A 21,705-nucleotide genomic window follows, 5' to 3' on the forward strand; every position below is an offset into this window, starting at 1 on the left:
TGACTCCAGCAGTTTACTATACTGTTCAACTCTCTTTTGGTTACCATATGGGTGGTAACAAAAGCTCTCTATACCCGATAATCAGGAGGAGAAAAGGGGTCCATTTGGATGGTGAAGAATTGTCATAGAAACAGAAAATGTAACTGAAATTATATAAAGGTAATATTAGATCCTACTAGAACTGAGCTTGGTAGCAAAATGTCAGATTTTGATTAATTACTGGGACACAACTGAAAAGAGATCTCCATGAAATGTCATGTTGGCTATTTTGTGATGTAATTTCTATAATTCTTTGTTTTAAATAGAAAATGGTGTTTTAAGGGGTATGAGTGGGGAAGAATTTATGCAAACAAGACCTTAATCTCTTTTTAAGATCAAAACCTTTAGCCATTTTAATTTTCCTAAATAAAAGACAAAGAGGAGAGGAGTTACCTTCGAATGAATATTTGTTAAGAAGCCAGTGATTTAAAATGGCACAAAATAGGTCTACATAAGCCCTATATTTTGGCAAACACAACTGAATTTTGTGACATCTGTAAGTATTTTTTCAAATCAAACATCATCATGTACAGAAGGCATAGCCTGAGAGCTTGAAATGGATAAATTTACTCCTTAATGTCAAAATAGTAGAAAATAGTTATAAATCATAAGATTAGAAAAGTAAGAAAATGCCAGTCAATGTACTGTTACATCATGCAACAAAAACGGGTGTGTTTTTTTAGTCAAAGAACCTAATCTAAATACAGCCTTGGGTGTCTTTTACATTTTCATGCTTGCTGCTGCTTAATTCTTCATGTAGGTACCACAGGCTCAGCCATCATTTTCAATGTTCTCATGAAGGCAACCAATTTAATGGAAATAATTAAATAATTGCAGCTAGCTTTGACAGATGAAGCAGCAAACACAACCTGGGAAGCATTATTTCTCTCCTAAAACTGAGCACGTCCTACATAGAGACTGGTAGAACATTAACTTTTCTTTCTGTGTCTGAGTCAGATCAAAAGACATGTCTTTTAATAAAAGTATCTGACTTACATTTTTAGGCCTGATTCTGCTCCATCAAAATCGTCAGACAATTGCACATCATCAAAAGAAAAGCCTTTGGAAACAGAAAAATCATCCAGTGATCCGGAAGATCTATTTGATGATATCTAACAGAACCACTTGGACTTCACTTCAAGTAGTAAAACTCTTACATTTTAATTAATCATCTGTCTGTCCCAAGGAAAACTTTTAACTAATGTTGGACAGTAGGTTTATTGGTACTTTGGAATAACATTTTACACTTTCTTTTTGTTTTTTGAATAAAGGTTTTGTGTGCAAGGACTATTGTTGTCAACAGTTTTTACTTAACACTTTAAAGATTCTGGAGCCTTAATGTGTATGTGCTAAGTGGTGGATCAGCCCTCAACATGTGGCAGGGAAATTAACCTGACCACCAATATTACAGAAATACAAAGAGTGAGTGAAGAGTAAGATAGGGGCAAAAGGGTATTTTATGAATTGTACAGCATTCCCTAACAATATGTTCACCCCCCATTTCAAAGCCTGACAGTGTCTCCAGTTTGTGTCATTCTGGTATAGTGGATGGAAACATATGGGTGCTGATCATGTGACCACCACTTTAAAAAGGCCTACACAATGTCTCTAATTACCTGAAGATTCCAGGCATGTGTTAAGCTAAACTGACACTGTTGTTTTAAATTCACTGCAATTCTGGGCCTAGCAGCACACCAGCTTCACATGGTTACATGTACCATAAGCAATATGTTTAAATGACAGCCATGCAGTGTGGCCATCTTAGCCTAATTTGACACATAAAGGCTTCTTTGTTCCAGGTGCTGGATTTTATTCAGTAATTTCTGAGATACCACTTCCTACCACAGAGGGGAGCAACCAAATCAAATCATTTCAGTTACCCCCCAGTATAATCTCCTAGATATATCTTTTATATTGATGGTTGTTGTAGGAGATCCTTTTGCTAAGCCTCAGTGGGAGCTTATGGTTATGTATATAAGGGGATCACAAAAATGGTTAATTTAGAAAATGTACTCTCCTATCTACAGCAACTTGTGATCTTTTTCCTAATATTCTCATATTTAATCCACAGGCCATCTCAGCTAATCAAGGCTGTGAATTTGAATGAGAATGAATGAGAGTGAATGAGAAGCTTTGACTATTCAATATAGCCAACCAAATTTGGCTACATAAATATACAGCAGAGGTTAGACAAAGAGAGAAAATTAAGGCAACGCAAACAGCAAACATTGCCAAAAATTTCACCACTGAAAATGTTTCTAAACACCAGAGAGATGTTCTAGGTCAGCCTTAATCACAACCGAGACAGTTCAAATTTGCGCAAAAGCAAAATAAATGCAAGAATTAATAAGATTATATTTGCTGTATGAATTTTGGATTCTTCATTCTTTACAGTCATTGGATTTCTGGGCTGATTTTTTTTTAAGTTCAGTATTTATTGCCATATTTTGTAGCACTGTATGAATTCCATAATAGCTCAGCTTGTATAATATACAGATATCATTTAAAAATAAGAGCAAAGCTATTAATTCAGATAACAACATGAGTTAAAAAGACATAGAAATATGAACGTAAAACATTGTTCTTACCTATACTATAGTGTGGAAGTAGCTTTACAGTACAAAAGGGATACAGTCCCTTGCCAAGAGGGCTTATATTCTACCTTCTGTAAATGAGGTAGGGACAGAAGAATTGATTGGCAATTAACAAGTATCTTATTCCTCTCTGATTGTTTACTAAGATTTAACCTGAATGTATACTGGTTAAAATGTTCAGATTAAATGTCATATATATGGTGGCTTTCAAAACCTTTGCTTCATATTGGCCACATGCACACAACGTAGCACAAAGTTGAATCAAACTTTGTTGGTCTTAAAACTGCCTCAAACTTCGTTCTGCTGCTTCAGACCAACACAGTACCCACCTGAATCAATCCCAAATACAGTTACCACTCCTGAAAACCCACTTCCATATAATTTCTTAAGGGTTTTTTAGAGTGCTTTACATTTCAACAGCTCATTATCTCCCCCTGTGTGTGTGTATGTATCTTAGCACACGTATGAGTGCCATGCATGCAGCCACACAGTTCCTCTAGAACTCTTTTCCCAGGGAGATTTGTCCGTCCCCTTCTGTTGCCATCTTCTGCCAACAGGCAAAGACTTTTCATGTTTGGTGCTTTCTCAGTGATTATTCCTTCCTGATTAATATTTTAATTATAATTGCTGGGTTTATGTCTTTGTACATATTTTCATTCTGTTTTATTGTTTGAATGATGGATTTTGAGGGTTGATTTTAATGGTTTCAGAACAGTATTTTTTAATGTTTGTTTTTATTCGTTAGCCACCATAGTAGCCCTTGTGAGGGCAGAAAGATGGGCTAGAAATGTTGTTAAATAACATAATATAAAAAGAAAACGGGATTTAAGAATTTAAAAATATCAGCTGACATGGCATCCCTGGAATATTTTAAATATACGAGAGAAATAGTGGTAGGTTACTATCACCTGACTCTGCATCGCAATCCTGAACTTCCTTGGAGGTTACCCATACAAGTACTAACCAGAGCTGACCCAGTTGGCTCTCAAGATCTGAGGAAACTGGGCTAGTCAGGGCCATCCTGGTCAAAAGTGTCAGATATTTCACTTGATATAAAATACTGCCTTAGTTTTAACTTTATTATTATTAATTGGATTCTTATACTGCCTTTCCCCCATAATGGGCCCAGACTGGTGTTAAGTTGTACCCCAAGTTCATTTAAATAATTAAGAGTTTTTAATGTGTAGCCTTGCTGCCCGTGTGGACCTCATTTTCAAGCCAAATCAGAAGCTGAGTGCTTATCTCCTTTGCCCATAATGTGTCTCCAGTTTTCACATAAGGGGTTTGCGTGGGTTCAGTGTGGTTAGCCCACAGGTTGTCTGCTTTTTTCCTCCTGTTTCCTTTGAGAGTGCATGTGCTTCATGGAGAATACAGCTTACAAATTTCATATACACTTTTCCAAGGAACTTTTGTTTTCTAATAGCAGAGGCTGTTCAGTAATGCTTGTTATCCTTATGTTAAGTGCTTATGCAAAGGAACCTCCCCCCCCCCCCGTGATGTCAAGTCATTTTTATGCTATTTAATTAAAGAGCAGCTAAAAATCCCATTTTGTAGTTTGTGCATATGGTTCTGATTATGTCGACTGAGCACGAATCCTATATTGGATCAAAGCTTTTTTGCCCTCCTCCCCCCCCCCCACTAGCCTTGTGGTATGTTTTTTTCCCCCTGCTAAGCTTATACAATGTTCTCTTTCATTTAACAAGACGATTAAAGTGCAGTTTTAAATATTAGTTTTATTTTAACAGTAACCTGGAGGTACTATTCAACAGGGAGAAGGTAGCTTTAAAAAGTTATGTCTGGGTTGGTGAAAGCCGTCATTCTGGACCCCAGAGAAGGATGGAAAATTATCTGCAAACTATTTTCTAGAAACTTGTTCAGCACTTGAAAGGAACAGCATGAAAATCCCCCCCCCCCCGCCTGCCATACTATTCACTAGAAGAGTCTCGTTAAAGAAAAACTAGTTTTTGGCTGTAGCAGTGAGAAAGCTCAGCTGTTTGGATATTGTTATTGCCTAGCAGGAGCAAAGGGAAAAAGAGTGTCATATGAGAGAAAGAGAGATGGAACAGACCTGTGCTATTAGCTCATCATCCGGTGGCTGATACTTTCAGAACTGGCATGCATATGCTTACATCTGATTGTAATATAGTTTGCTAGATATGAGTCACAATCCAAACAACAATAAATGCACCTAAAATGCTTTTAAAAAATAAAACCGCACACATGCACAGCTCATGCAATATTACATACTGTTTTTGAAATTGCCCTGCTTTTTGAAAGGGCAGTCGGGCTGCTACCATTTGAGAAACATGAACTAGTCACACAAATCCCTGGATGGTGCCCATAACTGGGTGTGATCCTGATGAGTAAAGCATCCTTATGAGGAACTTGGCTGTTTACATGCGCAACACTAGCTTGACCAGTGCCAGTAGATCCAGCCATTGTGCGTACACCATTACTGTCTTCGAATTTAGACTCTCTTTGTTTGCTGGCCCTGGGAGCATGAGGAGAGACTCAGTCAGTCTGGCAACCACAGTTGAAATACAAACTATCTCTAAAAGTGGGAAGACCAAGTTGGCCCCAGTCCCTGGATTTAGATATGGAACATGTGAATTAATACAGTATTTTACAGATGCAAAAATTATCTTGAGCACATGTGGAATATCTGTAAGTACTAACTCTAGTTAGATCTTATGAACTAAATCCCATGCCTCTCTTCAGCTTGGTGTAGTGATTAGGAGTGTTGACTTCTAAACTGCCGAGCCGGGTTTGATTCCATTCCCCCCCACATGCAGCTAGCTGGATCACCTTGTGCTCCCCACAGCACTGATAAAGCTGTTCTGACCGAGCAGTAATATCAGGGCTCTTTCAGCCTCACCTACTTCACAGGTGGGGAGAGGGAAGGGAAGGTGATTGTAAGCCGCTTTGATCCTGGTAGAGAAAAAGTGTCATATAAGAACTAACTCCTCTTCTGTGTGGAGTCTTGCTGTGAAGTCAGAGGTCTTTCCCCCCAATGTCGAGTCTTGTTATTTTGTGACTGCTGCAGTATCAAACTCATATTTCAAGGAAAGAGTGGTTCAGCTCAAAGGATGTGTCTCTTCCAGGCAAACTTCAGTTCTGAGGTTTCTACATTCTAGAAATTAAGAATTGTTTAGTGATTACTGCTACGATTGCCTAGCAACTTCAGCATAGTGATTTGTCTTCCCTATTGACCCTGCAAAATGAATGGTTCTGGGCTCTGATACAGCAGAGAAATAGCAAGGGCAGCAGTAGTATTTGGCCGTCTAATCCATGGAGACATTAAAAAAAACAAAGCACTATTTCAGTTTCATATTAACACAAGAAAGACCCTGGTGGCCCTTTAAAGCCTAATAGAATTATTATGACTAAAGCTTTTGTAGGGCTGCTCTCACTTTCCCAGTTGCATTTGATATCAGTAGACCTCATTCTTAACATGGTCAAAACTGAGAATATTTTGGTCTGGAGATCTGAACCATTAACAGGGAATACATCTTTTTACAAACCTGAAAAATGTTCCCATTTGTGGAGAAAAGAGTATATAAATGAAATAGCTGATGATGAAGCAGAAAAAGTAGGCAGGTAGGAAGGACAGAAGAAGCATGGATAAATTATTTGGGGGGGATAGTGTAGGTCCCTCAGGTATGTGGGACGCAGACCAAAAAGGTCCTTAAAGGTCAAAACCAAAACCTTGTACCAGATTGAGACAGAAACTGGCAACCAATACAGCTGCCTCAGCACAGGCTGGATATGGGCTCTCCAAGATGTTCCCATGAGGACCCTAGCAGGACCCTAGTAGAGTGGGGGGAGGTTGGGTTGGGTGGTTAGTGGATGGGAGGGCAAGGGTTAGGTAGGTTAGGGAGGGAGTTAGTGTAGCTGGAAGGGTAATTAATCAGTGAGGGTTTGTTAGTTCTTTCAACATGAGCCTCTTGTGGCGCACAGTGGTAAGGCAGCAGACATGCAGTCTGCAGCTCTGCTCATGAGGTTGGGAGTTCAATCCCAGCAGCCAGCTCAAGGTTGACTCAGCCTTCCATCCTTCCGAGGTCGGTAAAATGAGTGCCCAGCTTGCTGGGGGGTAAACTGTAATGACTGGGGAAGGCACTGGCAAACCACCCTGTATTGAGTCTGCCATGAAAACGCTAGAGGGTGTCACCCCAAGGGTCAGACATGACCTGGTGCTTGCACAGGGGATACCTTTACCTTTAGTTCTTTCAGCTGGAGCATAGAGGAAGAGGGGATGCTGTAGGGGGGCATAGCAGGGCCGGGATACCGACCATTATGGGCCAAGGATGATATGTTGGGGGAAGAGGTTGGACAATATAAGAACACGGAGCACTGGAGTCCTTTATGGGGCCTGGCTGTGGAGACACAGCTGTGGCTCCAGGTGCACCCTGGGCCCCGCTCAGGGTCCCCCCCCCCCAATTGGGCTCTGGGTGTATTTTTGCTTGCCCGCAAAAACTTATAGATTCACTTGTTTCCGGAATGTTCTGTGAGACCCAATGCCTCCTGGCACCTCATTGACAGCCCAGATGGAAGACTGGCAGTCCTGCCTGGCAGCCGCTATAGACAAGATTGCCCCTCAATGCCCTCTCCACCCTCGACTCAAACAGGCTCCCTGGTATACTAGGGCACTCCAGGAGAAGAAGAGAGAAGTGAGACAGCTAGAGTGAATGTGGAGGAAGACTCACGATGAGGCAGCAATAACGTCTTAACGTATGCTTATGAGGGCATATGAGATGGCAGTGAAAGTGGCAAAACAACCTCACCAAACAATGAGCAGGATCTTTCAATCAGCTGAATTGGGTTTCTCAGATTTGGTTCATTTAAACAGATGGGATGTACAATTCAGCTTGGTTATGCTCTAAAAAATCAGCATTGGTTCTAATATTGTCGGGCTTATCCAATCTGAATTGTCTGTCCGTAGAGTAGAACTGTGTACATGGTTCTAAATTCCTTGGAGGAAGGGCATGGTAGAAATGTGATTGATTGATATACAAAAAGATGTCAAAACCTAGCAGGGACAGAGGAACTATTGAGTCATTATTTATGAATGCTTGTTTCTGGCAACCATGGAAAAGGGAAATGAAACCGAAAAGAAGCAGAACAAGAAGGCAGAAAAGCAAGAAGGGATTTCTATTGTTCTGGTCAAGAGCAATTTCTGGTTGAGAGCCATCTCTCCATTTCTAAGAACAAAATCCTGCAATATCATGTTAGTCCTTGACATGAAGTTCAGGCTACTCTTTCCAAGAGATGTTGTTTACTTAACTCTTGGAGACAATTGCTAAAATGTTCACATTCAGATTGGCTGCTGAGTTTCTTTTTGAGTTGATCTTTTATTTTAGATTTACTCTACTTTCATAAGGAAAACTGGCTGCTGCAACCCACTCATGTGTGGGAATATGGAGCACCCATAGGAGGGTGCCCTGCCCTTCTCTCCCCCACTCCACCCCCGCACAGAAGTACACAATGTTAGACATGGTAACATTAAAGAAAGAAAGCCTATTTAAATTGCTTTCTGTTCTGAGATGTCCAGACTGAAGTACTGTTGGGGGCGGGGGGGGGGGAGTTATCCCTACCTACCATATGCTGGATCACATGACTTTGTTCCTCAGGATAACTTTTGTTGTTGTTGTTGTTGTTAGGTGCAAAGTCGTGTCTGACCCATCGCGACCCCATGGACAATGATCTTCCAGGCCTTCCTGTCCTCTACCATTCCCCGGAGTCCATTTAAGTTTGTACCGACTGCTTCAGTGATTCCATCCAACCACCTCATTCTCTGTCGTCCCCTTCTTGTTCTGCCCTCAATCGTTCCCAGCATTAGGCTCTTCTCCAGGGAGCCCTTCCTTCTCATGAGGTGGCCAAAGTTAACTTTGGATAACTTCTACTCTGGGGAAATCCAGTGGTCCTCCCCACATCTGAGCAGGCAATCTGTGAACAACTTGATCAAGTGATTTACTCTCAAAAAAAAGTGTAAAGTCAGGAGTGCCCACAGGTCATGATCTATTCCAGTAGGATATTTGAGTCCAATGGGACCATTAGACTAACAAAGATTTATTCAAGGCATGAGCTTTTGCGTCTGTGCACATCTCCACAGACAATGGAACAGGGATGTGAGGAAGTGTGCATGCATAGGAAAGCTCACACCTTGAATAAATTTTTGTTGGTCTTAAAGGTGCCATTGGTCTCATGTTTTGTGGGGTATTTGTGTTAGTCTGTTATAGCAAAACAAATAAACAAGCAATCTAAAAGGAATCCTGTGGCTCCTTAAAGGCTTATAGATTTGTTGTGCCTCAAGTCCATGAATTTATATCACAATAAATTAGTATTTGAGGTATCAGAAGGCACCATTTTTGTTCTCACCATCTGTGAACTAGAAAATAGCATTTTGAATCTGGAAAGCTCACCTTGACGATTAAGTACTTGTATTTAGATACCACACTTGGAACTCCTATTTAAATCTTTGTTCACCAAAGCAGACAAGATGCCAGCAGCACCAGATCTTCCTTTTTCTTTTGTTAAAAAAGGCTAACAGAGACAGTGACCGTTTATGCACTAGGAACTTCACTGCCCCAGCTCTCATGCAGGAGTACAAATTGGGGGTGGATGAGGTGCACCGGGTCAAATGCTCCCCTGTGTGGGTTCAGGAAGAGGTGGGGTAACCTGCCACGACTGAAACTCCAGCCTGCAGCCCAGCATGAAACTTCCAATTATTGGCCCATTATGCACGGAGTGGAAAGTCTGCATTCGGGGTGGAATGGCGGCGGCTAAAATCACCAATTATGCACGCTGCAGGCGGCAACCGGGTGCAGAGTCAACGTATGCCGCCGAAAAAGCCACATTAGCGAGATGCGGAAGAAAGTGGAGCTTCCTGGGACCAGAGCGAAACCAGAAGCGACTCCAGAGTATCTGCGTGCATAATCGGATACTCTGGGTTTTGCCGCTGTTGTGTTCCGTCCCGTGCATAATCGGTTTGCTTCGCTTCTTCCTCCTCCTCGTTCTCCATGACACCATTTCAGCGGCCGTGCATAATAGGCCATTGTGAGGGCCAAAATGTAGATTTACAGAGAAGGGAAATGTTTTCACCCATGTATAGTTTTGCTAATCAAAATCCAAACACCCTCACACTGTGGTTACCTAAGGAGTGGGAAGAAGGCTGAAGAGAGTGTGCCCATCTTCTTTTCCAGGGTTAACAGTGTCTGGAGGATTGATCTGAAGCATGAGAGTTGGAAGAGTAAAGCATCAATGTACAAAGCCCATGCTGTGGATCGGATACAAAATAGTAGCTACTCGCCTTCTTAAAATGTTGAGAGGATCTGATTACAAATATCACAGTGCCACGTCAGTTTTGGCATTCAGGCGCAGAACAGAAAGATGGCAGGGTTCAGCTGGGAAGGAGCAGCTGCCAGGAGATATCAGTCCCAAAGGATACCTCTGCATTAAAGGAAGAACAAATGGGCTCTGGCAAATGTCAGGAGGGTCCCTTTGGAAGTAGGCACTTGTTCCCAATAAAGATTCAGTGGTTCCATGTGAAGAACAGTTCTAATGACACTATCACCCTGTCCCTCTGAGTGGGAGGGAGATGACATTATCAGCCCAATATTTTTGCCAATAAGATTTGTTCTACCCCTACCTGCCGCAGATTATATAGAGTAAGTAATTGCTAACCTCCTTTTGAATCAAGAAATGTTGAGATCTTTGAAACAGTCCACTTCCACCCTCTTCAATAAATAAGAATGCCAGTAACGTGGACTTGGTCAAAGACTTTGCCGCTGCACCTTGTGTTAGATGAAGCTAGTGGTTTGTATTCTTTTACGTTCTAATAGACACATGTTTCTGAAAACTCATACATTCTTGCTTAACAACCAGGCAAGTGCTACAAGAAATACAATGAGAAAAGATTGTGAAGGAAATATTTAAGTTGTTCCCCCTGTCTTCTAGGATGGCTGTATTGAAATATATTGTATGATGGGTTCTTTCATATCTGGCAAACCAGTCCTGGCAAAAAGGCACTTAAAGCCAAAGCCGAAACATGTAAAAATCTGTAAGCACAAAGCAAATTGTCACATGGCTTGTGTCTGCTGAAGTTTTGCCACAGAGTGCAAAGATTATAGTCAGAGAGTGCACTTTTCTTCTATCCTGGGACAGCCTTCCAATATGCTGTCAGGAAGAAGGGGGGGCGGAGATAATTTCAGACTGCTTCATGAGGAGGAAGACAAGAAATTTGCACTTGATGCCCATGAAAAACACTGGTGGATCCAAGTATTCCCAACCACAATACCTCAGGAACAAAGGAGAGCCCTCTGGACAATCTGAAGGCTGATCCAACACTATGTGAAAGGAATGTAAGAGGGAAGTTTTACTCTGAATACAGCAAACAGTAAAAGAGATGCCCTCTGTAACTGGGGAATGAATAATTCATTCATGCCACCCTTAGGTGACATCTTTCCATGCATCAGTCAAGCAGGCGGGCTGGATGTAATGATGAACCACTGAAATAATGCCCTATGCTTACTATTTAAACTTCTGCAGCTTCAAATCTTGTTCATTAAAATAATAACATTGTAATATAAATTGCAAGCAAATAGTTCTGACCCAAATTCCTTCCCAGGCATAAGCTAGGTGGGACAAAGAAGAAGCTTGGCTTGGTTGGAACAAGTCCATAGTTTTGGGTGCTCTTAGACCCAGGCCTACTGCTGGATAATTAGTTAGCAGCTGCAGCTAGGAAAGACTTTTACCAGCTTTGACTGGTTGGTCAGCTGCAGCGTTTCCTGGGTAAAAAAGATCAGGCTGCAGTGATGCTTGATCAAGTAACATCTAGATTTGGTTTCTACAATGGATTTTATGAAGGGCTGCCCTTCACAAATGGTTGGAAATTTCGACTGATGCAGAATTCAATATGTTAGTCACCTTGAGGGCCCTGATGAACGCAGAAAGGTGGGACAGAAATTCTGTAAATTAATAAGATTGTATATCTGAATACTCCTCTTGTCACCAAAATTTATTAAGAGCATTTAGCAGTCTTCTCATTCATTAAAATTCATAAAAGATTTTTAATAAGAAAATGTAGCAGAAGCACTCCAACATAAACCTACCTTCTATAATGCTACATTCCCAAGGCAGCTTCATCCCTTTTTGTTCTGAACATGGTTGGCTCCCACTGTCTTCATAGTAATACGTGTCATCATTCTGGGCCAGGCTATAGTGTGACCTAGTTGGCCCTTGAAAGCAGGGCTCTAAGATTAGGTCTCCCTGAGCCAAACAGGTATAACAGGAAATTTGTGAGACAGTAAATGATGATAAAATCCCCCATAAATAAACAGATGAAGTTATCTGGAAATGCTGTACATCTGGAAATGCTGTTCTAAATCTGCAGTCCTAAGTCTGTTTAAAACAGAAGTCAAAACAATAAAAATAGAATTTGCAGCTTCATACATTATCATCTATGTTAACCAAAGAGAGCAGCACAAATCAGAACTAAAATCCTGATCCAAATGCATGTCTGGTTAATAGTCTGTTATATCAATATAATTTCCTGTTGCTTATGTACAGTATTAAGCTTAACTTGCTCTACAAGGGGTCTGACCATCACTGATAGGCACAATTTACTGGTAGCTACTACCCATTCCAGAGAAACCTCTGTTCAGTGGCATGTGATGCAATATTCAGGTACGCCATTGTCATTAGTATAAAAACCATCATATTAAATGTATACTCAAAAACTACTACACTAATATGATAATAGTAAAAAAAATCAAGGATTCTTTCCCTGTTCATTTCTATTTTGTTCGTCTAGAAGGGTAGTTGCTTTTGTTCTTTCTCCTATTAGCGCTGACAGTTTAGAGCAAGGGTAGTCAAACTGCGGCCCTCCAGATGTCCATGGACTACAATTCCCATGAGCCCCTGCCAGCGAACGCTCATGGGAATTGTAGTCCATGGACATCTGGAGGGCCACAGTTTGACTACCCATGGTTTAGAAGGATATATAGCTGTAGTGACTAATTTTCTGTTTGCTTCTCACACCAACTCCTTAAAACTTAAACACATTGTGAAATGAACAAAAATATAACTTGGGCTTTTCTGGCGTGAAAGTAGTTTAGTCATGCCCAGATGGTGGCTGTCTGCTGCTTGCAAGCTGAGAAACCTCAGCTGGAGATACTGAAGACATTACAAGGAGACTGGTTGTGTGTGTGTGTGTGCCTGCGATACAAAATCTATTTCTCAGGGTCTCAGAAGCAGGTATCCAAATTAGGTTCACTTCATACTGTTATTTGTATGATTTCAACATGTCCCTGAAGACACCGAAAGGGAGGTGGACATCTACTGATACATATTGGAAATGCACTAGGAGAAGCAGTTGGCTGTAGTTCACTAACACATGCTTGCTATAGTTTCACATGTTCCCTTTCAACATTGTGGTGTTTACCATGAAAAGCCACCACCAGCACAGTGAAAACACGTGTATCTATTGCAATGAAGCCTTTTGCCTTGGTCAGATACAGTTCAGTATGGTTCACATTAACAGTGTACATAGGAAGCAGTAGTGATAGGAAAATGCAGGCTTATTGGATATAACAGAAATAGTTTGTGCAAATATATCCATAGTATCCAAATATATCCAAATATAGTCTAAGGACTGAAGGTGCACTTAAAAGCAATTAAGAAAGGATACTAAGTCGACTCCCCATGAAATGGGAGCAGAATATTTAGACCAAACAGCTGAGTTGCGGGGAGCTCCCCCCCAATTGTACAAAAATTCATGAAAGTTCTTGCCAGTTCTTCAGTACATGAACATTGCTTTTCAAACCATGAACCAGCCAAAATTCATTATGAACTTTAGTTCATCAGCTTTATGCCCATCCCTAACTATGGCATGCCTGATAACTCTGGTACTCTGGGACAAGAGGTTGACAACTGCTATTGGCAGGATTGGGGCCATTATGCTAGACCCAGTAAATTCCTGTTAGGAATGTATTGTTGTTCATGAAATGGTAGAAATGAATTTGAATAAGGAAAATCTGATTATCATGCTTTCTAATCCATGTTCACAATGAATATATTTTGTTTTTCAGTCATGATAAAGAAGATTATATTTCTACATTAAATATTAAATAAGCATCCTTGACGGGATACAAAGCTTCATTGATTTTATGTGTCACTTCCTCTTAAAATCTGAAGGACCCTCAAGGAAAATCTTTTGCAGCATCTAAATATTATGTGGTTTGTTGAATGGAGATCTGTTTAGCTTGTGGAAGACTGCACATTTTCAGGAGAAATTCTTTTTACAGCTGCCTTATTCTGTTTATCTGGATCTGTCACTAAAGTAAGCTTGCATTTGGTTGTTTAGAAAATCATGGTGGTTTCCAAGGCCTCTTTCTGCCCATGTTCATAAAAGAGTATAATTTATTATCATAACCTTACTTAAAAGTCCTAACCTTGCTGTTCACACTCAGATTTCTGTATTGTAGGTTAGCGATCCCCAACCTGTGGGCCGCCAACCACATGTGGTCCTTTGACTAATTGGAGGTGGGCCTCGAAGGACGCCTTCTCCCCCTCCCCCCAACACCCTTTACTTCATCTCCCCCAGCCCTTTACAACACACTTCATTGTTGTGGCGTGTCTGTATCTTATTTTGAAGGGATGTTTACACATTACCATAGTGATCAGAGATCCTTAGGGTAGTGGTTGAGAGGAGAGGAGTAAACTACCCCCCCCCCCACCGGGCCTCAGTAAAAGGTGTTGAGTGGTCCCCAGCGTTGAGTGGTCCCCGGTGATAAAAAGGTTGGGGACCACTGTTGTAGGTCATATTCTGATGAGTGGTATTACAGGTTACTTTAGAAGGCTTCATTAAAAAAAATTAGTTGGCTAGTCTTTCTTAGGAAACATTAGTTACAATGGAAATTCTGAGTTGGATCCTGCAGCTCATCTTGGCACTTGAAGAAGGACTCCTTGCTTAATTTATTTATAAGCCCTCCTTTTGGGACCTAGTTGGTTCTTATATGCCGTTTTTCTCTACCTGAAGGAGGTTCAAAGTGGCTTACAGTCTCCTTCCCTTTCCTCTCCCCACAACAGACACCCTGTGAGGTGGGTGAGGCTGAGAGAGCCCAGATATCACTGCCCGGTCACTGCCGAAATATCACTGAGAGAGCCCTGAGATCACTGCTTGGTCAGAACAGCTTTATCAGTGCCGTGGCGAGCCCAAGGTCACCCAGCTGGCTGCAGAATTGAACTCGGCATGCCAGATTAGAAGTCCGCACTCCTAACCACTACACTAAACTGGCTCTCAGCCAGTAATTTTGTCTCAGCCTAACATATTTCACATTTTTGCTGTTGTTGTAAGGTTAAAGTAAAGGAAATGGAGAAACATATATGTTGTCATCCTAGGTGGAAGTGTACAATAAAAACGTACTAAATAAATGAGAGAGAATCTGAACCATCCATCTTTACCTAAACTCCCCTGGATTATACCTTTTCAGACTGCAGATCAAATGTCTGAATGCTCCCACATACATGGAAAAAATGCAACTGCATGTTCACAACAAGAGGTGGGTGATGGGTAGGCCTATGTGAGTTTACAATGATGGTATCATATTTGCTGGAGGCAAATCAGCCAATGTGGCATAGAAGCCAGAGGATTCTGAGGTAATAACGTATCTAGCAGTAGGGTAAACTGGGGTAGAAAAACAGAATAAAAATTCCCTTTCCTTTCTGTCAAGTTCAATTAATGGAATGAATGATCTAGAATTACATCCAGGCAGCCTTGAGATGCAAGTATAGACATCCTGAACCATTTGAAACCCTGTTAGAGAGTGGTTGGGTTGGGTGTTTGCAGTAATGTCAGGAAGCACAGTATAGTTGGAGTTGGCACTCAATCACACATTTCTGAACAGAGGCATTAAATCAAAGCGTTAGGCCATTACAGCCCAGCTAATCTTTAAAGCTCCCATATGTCTTCATAAACAGATCATGCGAGGAAAGCTGGCTGATAAATTCTTTCATAATGCAAGGAAAGTAGATGCTATATATGTGAGCCAATACTCTTTATGAGATTTGCTTCCAGCAGCAGAAAGAAATGCAGGTTTCCACCACTGTCGGTGGAGGTCTATCCATTTTGCTAAAGATGGGGGGGGATTCTGGACCATTAGTTGAAGTCATTACATTGGAATGACCCTATGATGAATGAGATATGTCCGCAGTACAGGAAAGAAAATAGGCAAACCCTGGTCCAAAGTTATCAGATGAGTTGAAAAACCCAGGCTCATTTGGGAACAGCTTCTACCATGGCCAGAGTACTTGGTTATTATGTAACTCCAGTATAAGTTATATTGAACTTTATTTCTATAAAAGTATTATTTTGATTGGTTTATTCTCCGCTTTCTATCCTGTTTTGTTTCCTCCTGTGTTTTATCAGACTGGGAACTGTTATGGTAAGTTATATGCAGAAATGCTATGAGTATGTGTTTGTGCATAACACACATGGACACTTTTTTTTTTGTATTAGAAAAGTCATATGTCCCCTCACCAGAGACCTGTTTGAGGCAGGTACACATACTTTGAATATGCATTTTTTACATGGGTGAATTTCATATTGACCCAAAGAATGGTCTGTATGCCCATGATATATTTCTATTGCTGAAACTAAGCTTTGATAGGCAACCACTCTTTATAGAAGAAGATCTTGAACTTTCCACTCATACACATACTTTCACCCCACATGCTATTAAAACCTCTCATGTATCAGAACAAGGAATGAGTGAGAATATGATTTTGAAATTTGACCTAAGTAAACTAGATGGAGTCTGATTTTAGTCTTTAGGACTTCTGAGCACAAGAATGGAGGTTTGGGAAACTAGCTATCAGCCACAGTAGCTAAATGGAACTCTCAGGTTCATAGGTACTTTCAAACATCAGTTGTTTGGGGGCAAACAATGGTAGAAGTCTTTACACCCTATCCCTTAGGCCAATGTGGAGAAACAGAAGCCTTGACTATATGGACCTTTGTTATAATCCAGAAAGATTCTTCTAATGTTGTGATAATAATGGTAACTTAGTGCTACAGTCAGTATTGACAAATCTGGGTCAAGTGTTTCTGGCCTTTGCCATCAGTATAGCATATCTGTACAAACAAAATGCAGAGAATGCTATTCTTCTACAATCATGCCCAGCTCTAAAGTACCCTTTTTTCGATGGTGGTGTTCAAGCTGGCTTTTAATAACCAACACTGAGCCGTTAAAGCTCAATGTCTAGCATGTTCAATGCATGTATGTGTTTTAAATCCACATTCAATTGGACTGATACAGGTAGAAAGACGCTTTGCATAGCTCAGGTTAGAATGAAATAAATAAAAATCAAACTGACAAATAAAAAATGTTTTAGTTTGACGTCTGCTGTGACAGGACAACTGTCACATCAGTGCTTGGTCATACTGGGAAAAGTGAAATCTGTTCAGTTTCTACTCATCCTGCATCTGCATCAGGGACCCAGCCAGGAAAGAGGTTGTACCCCTACTTCTAAATCATCTGCATAAATAGTATTACACTTGGTGCGTAATAGAAAAAGCCTGCTTTAATAGACAGCTAGGCAAATTTCCAAGCAAAAAATGCAGCTCTCAGAAATTAATAATGTTAACCTAATTTAGCATCCCTAGGTACCATTTTCTATTATGTAGTTTTTGATGTGGGAGCTACAGTGCAAAATTGGAGTAGGTGAGCTTTGATTGAGGCCAACACACACTTTCTAAGATTCTCTAAGCTAAGAGGCTTAGTTTTGAATAAGACCCTAATTATGAACCTCTTTGCCTAGCACGCTGCTACCAAAACAGCAACGTGATGCCGTTTATTACCAAGATAAAAGAGCTGTTGATAATCCTTATCAGCACAGAATAATTACAGTATAATTACAGTATGTAATGTAAGCGGAAAGGCACCACCTAGTGGGCAAAATCTTATGCATAAAGCTTCCTTCATCTTATGTAGGTAAGATTCCCCTAACCTGAAATCTGTTACCCAAATCTGAAAATAATTCTTCTGGGGAACCTCAGATTTCATAAATACTAAATTAAACACCGGTTTGACTATCAGCAATATTATAGATTCTGACTGATTTTCTTACCACCCTAGGATGTCATAAGAAGTCATGAATCAGCAACATTTTAGATCTTGTGGTCTACAGAACAAGAATCAGTAAATTTTGCTTGACTTCACATGGGTACAGCCCAATTGCCTAAGAAGTATCAGTAACAAACTACATACATCAGCACATGAGCATAGCCTGTATGAAAGGATTATTACCATGATTAGAGCCTGTTCAGAAACAAACCGATTTGTTCTCTATAGAAGACCACTGATTCCAATAGAATGTATACATGGAAATGCCCTCTTGTATTGTGCCCATGATGTGTTGTGTTTGCTATATTAACTCCAAATATACAAGAAGTGCTAATCAAATAGACTGCAATCGGGCCAAACCTGTTGAATTCAGGAATACAACAGGCACTAGATTGGGGTGGGTGGGGTGGAAAAACTCTGTGGATGGCATATTTCACCCCAGGACCTGGAAAGGCTGCAGGCTGGAGGCCCCCTGGGAAGGGAACTCACTGGGGGGAGCAGCAGGGATCTGAAGCTTCTGAATCTTGGAGGGAAATGGAAGGAGGAGGGGGTGGTCAGGGGTGGGGTAGCTGCGATTGGTGGTCAGGGTGCAAGGGGGTGGTCAGGCAATTGACTGGCTGCGGGACAGGCTGCGATACTGGCAAGCCGGTTGGAGGAGGAGGCATTGAGGGGCGGGACAACCACCCTGTGGGTATTAAGTGCTGAGTAGCACTTAAGCCATGAAATGTGTTCCTCCACCAAGGCCTTACCAGAAATATATCATGTGGAACAGATTGTAACACAGCCACTGAACCGTAGTAGCAGCTCTTCAGACACCTTTGTTATATTGAGAGCTAAGGTGATGTAGTGTTTAAGAATGGCAACCTCTAATCTGGAGAACTGGATTTGATTCCTCACTAATCCACATGCTGCCAGCTGGGTGACCTAGGGTCAGTCACAGTTCTCTCTGCCCCCCCCTATCTCGCAGTTCTCTCTGCCCCCCCCTATCTGTCTGTTGTGGGGAGAAGAAGGGAAGGCAATTGTAAGATGCGCTGAGATGCCTTTGGGTAGTGAAGAGTAGGTTATAAAAGCCAACTCTTCTTCATTTATAGTGAGACATTTATCCTTTGTCCTTTTTCAAATCCAAGGAAATTTTATTAAATATCTGAAATCTCTTCCAGGTATAAAGCCTTATTCCCATTGTTCTATGGCAGTGGTTCTCAACCTGGGGGTTGGGACCCCTTTGGGGATTGAATGACCCTTTCACAGGGGTCGTGGCAGGGCAAGCAGCTTGGCTGGGGGGGCGCCATCCACACAGCAGTCTTGTGGGGTAGATCAAGATACAGCGTTTGTCTGTCTGGATCAGCGGAAAAGAGCAAGATTGGCATGGTGGGACAAGAGGCAAAACTGAACTGAGAAACCCCAGAAAAAAAACAATTTATATACAATCATGAACAATGGATCTTCACGCCATCGGTCAGTTTTGGTTTAATTTCTGTGAAAGAATATTTGTGTAATTTTATGGGGTTTTTGTGTGTGTAATTTTATGGTATAATTTTATACCGCAACATGAGGAACTGTATTAAAGGGTCGCGGCATTAGGAAAGTTGAGAACCACTGCTATGTGCTTTTGTTTGCTGGCTGGCTGACAAACAGAGCTATTCTAAGTCATTCAGTGGTTCCTTCCAGTACTGAGTTTATTCCCCAGCATTTCACTACAAATTTTCAAGTCAGTTCTGACCATAAATCCCAAATAGCTGGCCCAGGCACACACCTGTTTTGTATAGAGGGGCATAAAATCATGTGAATTTCAACCTGTAGTCAGAAATGGTACAGTCCAAAGCAATTTACTGCCTCAGATAGTATCTTTTGAGAACTGCATCAGCCTCACATTAGACATGACAGGGGAGATCTGTGAATAGGCCCCCATGGCTTTAGGATTTTTTTAAAGTTGTAAATAGCCCATACTGCTGCTTTGGGAATTGGGGAAGTGTTGATGGATGACAGGATATTTCCCCAGTCTTCCTTGTCTATCCTAAGTTACCTTAGCCCTACTAGAAAACAAAGAGAACAGTCTATACCTTCTGTCCCTCCCCTCCCCTGCAACTAATTACAGATTTGGCGTGCTGATATAGTTTGGGCACACAGGAGGAGTGAAAAGGTATAACCCTCCAACTCTACTTCTTGAGCCTTCTTAGTAGCTGTGCCTTTCAGCTAACAAGACGAGAATATCCTGTGGGGAATCCTAATCAAGAATCTCCCGCATCATGTCTAGTTTGCCCTTAAGATTTATTAACAACACAGAATGGTTTGCAGGGACATTACACAGATCCAGCTTTGAATGGGGGTTCATGGTGAAGCCAGAAGAGATTCTCAGTGGAAAAGCAGGTCTAAAAGAACAGAAATAAATAAGGGTTATTTCCGAGAATGTATACTTCATATTGGGCAATATGTAAAAGGAGAAGTTAAACTCAAGAACAAGAAACGAAACTGGAAATGAGTGTAGGAGCCATAGGACATGGAACTTATCTGGACATGGGGCACTTCAGAGCAGTTTGTTTCTAAGAGGCCTGAACAGGAGAATTGCCCAGTCTGTTGGCCTTATGGTGACTTTTTCATCAAATGGCATGAAATTGGATAACGTTTCCATGGGCTGTAGCACAGCAAGAGCAAGAGGCTCAGGGCAGAGATTACTGACTGACATCCTCTTTGACTTGATTTCAAGGGCTTCCCTATCAGTGAGGAACCAGGCTGTAGGAGTTCAGTCTTTGCACAATTGCGGTAACATCATATCATAAATTATGGAAGTCTGGTCGCATGAGGTAAAAGGAAAAAGAACAAACCCACAATGGATCGCCCTGTATTACTCTTGCATCAACTCTTCTGATGCAGACTCTGTATTATCAAAACAAAAATAATATGAGCCCGGGGTAAAATTTATCTGAGGAAGTCTGAGACAGTAAGGATTAACACAGTACTTCACTGTGACTGGGAGCCCTTGTTTGTGATAAGTTTCTCTCCTTAATTTAACCGTGCTCTGTTCTCATTCAGATCAGCCTGCAGAAGGAAGCAAGTAGCTTGTGACCTTTTAAACCTTGCTCTAAAAACTCCTGTTCTAAACTACAATATGTCTATTCTTTAAATACACAGACTGGTTTCTATAAGAGCAAAGCAGGCAATCATTTTATACCTAACATTGGGACAGAATTAACTACTTGGTTCTTGTGGTAAGTAGCATATTTCCTATGCAGAACTGGAATTTCAGTTGGGGTATTCAAAAAGTAACTGTTTCACAATACTAGTAATTGTATTAGCTGGTTCTATATTGTCAAGTCAATTTAATGGAACCAGAAAAGACTTTTCATGATAACAAATGTCCATGAAAGAGCTTCCATCTTCTCAAAGATGAATCTGTTTTTTTTTTTTACAGAAATCCTAGTCAACCAACTAATGAAGGAAACCAAAGCAGTAAGATATAAACTAGTTTAGTAGTGCTCCCATAAACAACTTACAAGCATGGCTGGCCATTTATACCAATTTAATCCCCCTCCCATGAATTTCAGGTTGATGTTCAACTGAAAGACTTCATTATAGGGACTATGGGATGCTGAATCAGAGGTTCTTCTTCCATATTTTCACTTGGGATGGACACAAACCACATTTTATCTCCCTGCTTGCTCAGCTGTCACTTTCGGGCTCCCACATGCAGGCTGTTCAAAGGGGCCCCCAGGAAGGCACTTCTCTTCCAATAGTCTCCTGGCTGCAGCAAACTGTGGCCAGGAAAAAGTGGGAAAGGGATCTCCCCGAAAAGGATTCTTACCTTTCTCCTGGCTGTGACAAGCTTCAGCCAGAAGAAAGTGTGTGAATGGGGGTGGAGATCTCCTGTTGAAAGGCGCTCCCTCATGAAGTTCATTTAAAAGAGCTATGAGAAGGAGCTAAGAAGGTGAGCCAATTAGAGAGAGAGACCTCTGCCC

The 21,705-nt window shown here is 41.2% G+C and overlaps 1 protein-coding gene across 3 annotated transcripts in view; it reads left to right on the forward strand.

Annotated features, from left to right (window-relative positions):
* The window catches only part of XRCC4 (X-ray repair cross complementing 4), a 115,971-nt gene extending 114,644 nt beyond the window's left edge, over positions 1–1,327 (forward strand). For all 3 annotated transcript variants that reach the window (XM_077347527.1, XM_077347529.1, XM_077347528.1), the window contains one exon: positions 1,044–1,327. In XM_077347527.1, the coding sequence (XP_077203642.1) occupies positions 1,044–1,155 (112 nt within the window). In that variant the 3' untranslated portion in view covers positions 1,156–1,327. The remainder of the gene's footprint in view (positions 1–1,043) is intronic.
* Positions 1,328–21,705: the final 20,378 nt, after the last annotated feature.

Source organism: Paroedura picta, chromosome 7 (assembly GCF_049243985.1).
Source record: "Paroedura picta isolate Pp20150507F chromosome 7, Ppicta_v3.0, whole genome shotgun sequence".
Classification (NCBI taxonomy): domain Eukaryota; kingdom Metazoa; phylum Chordata; class Lepidosauria; order Squamata; family Gekkonidae; genus Paroedura; species Paroedura picta.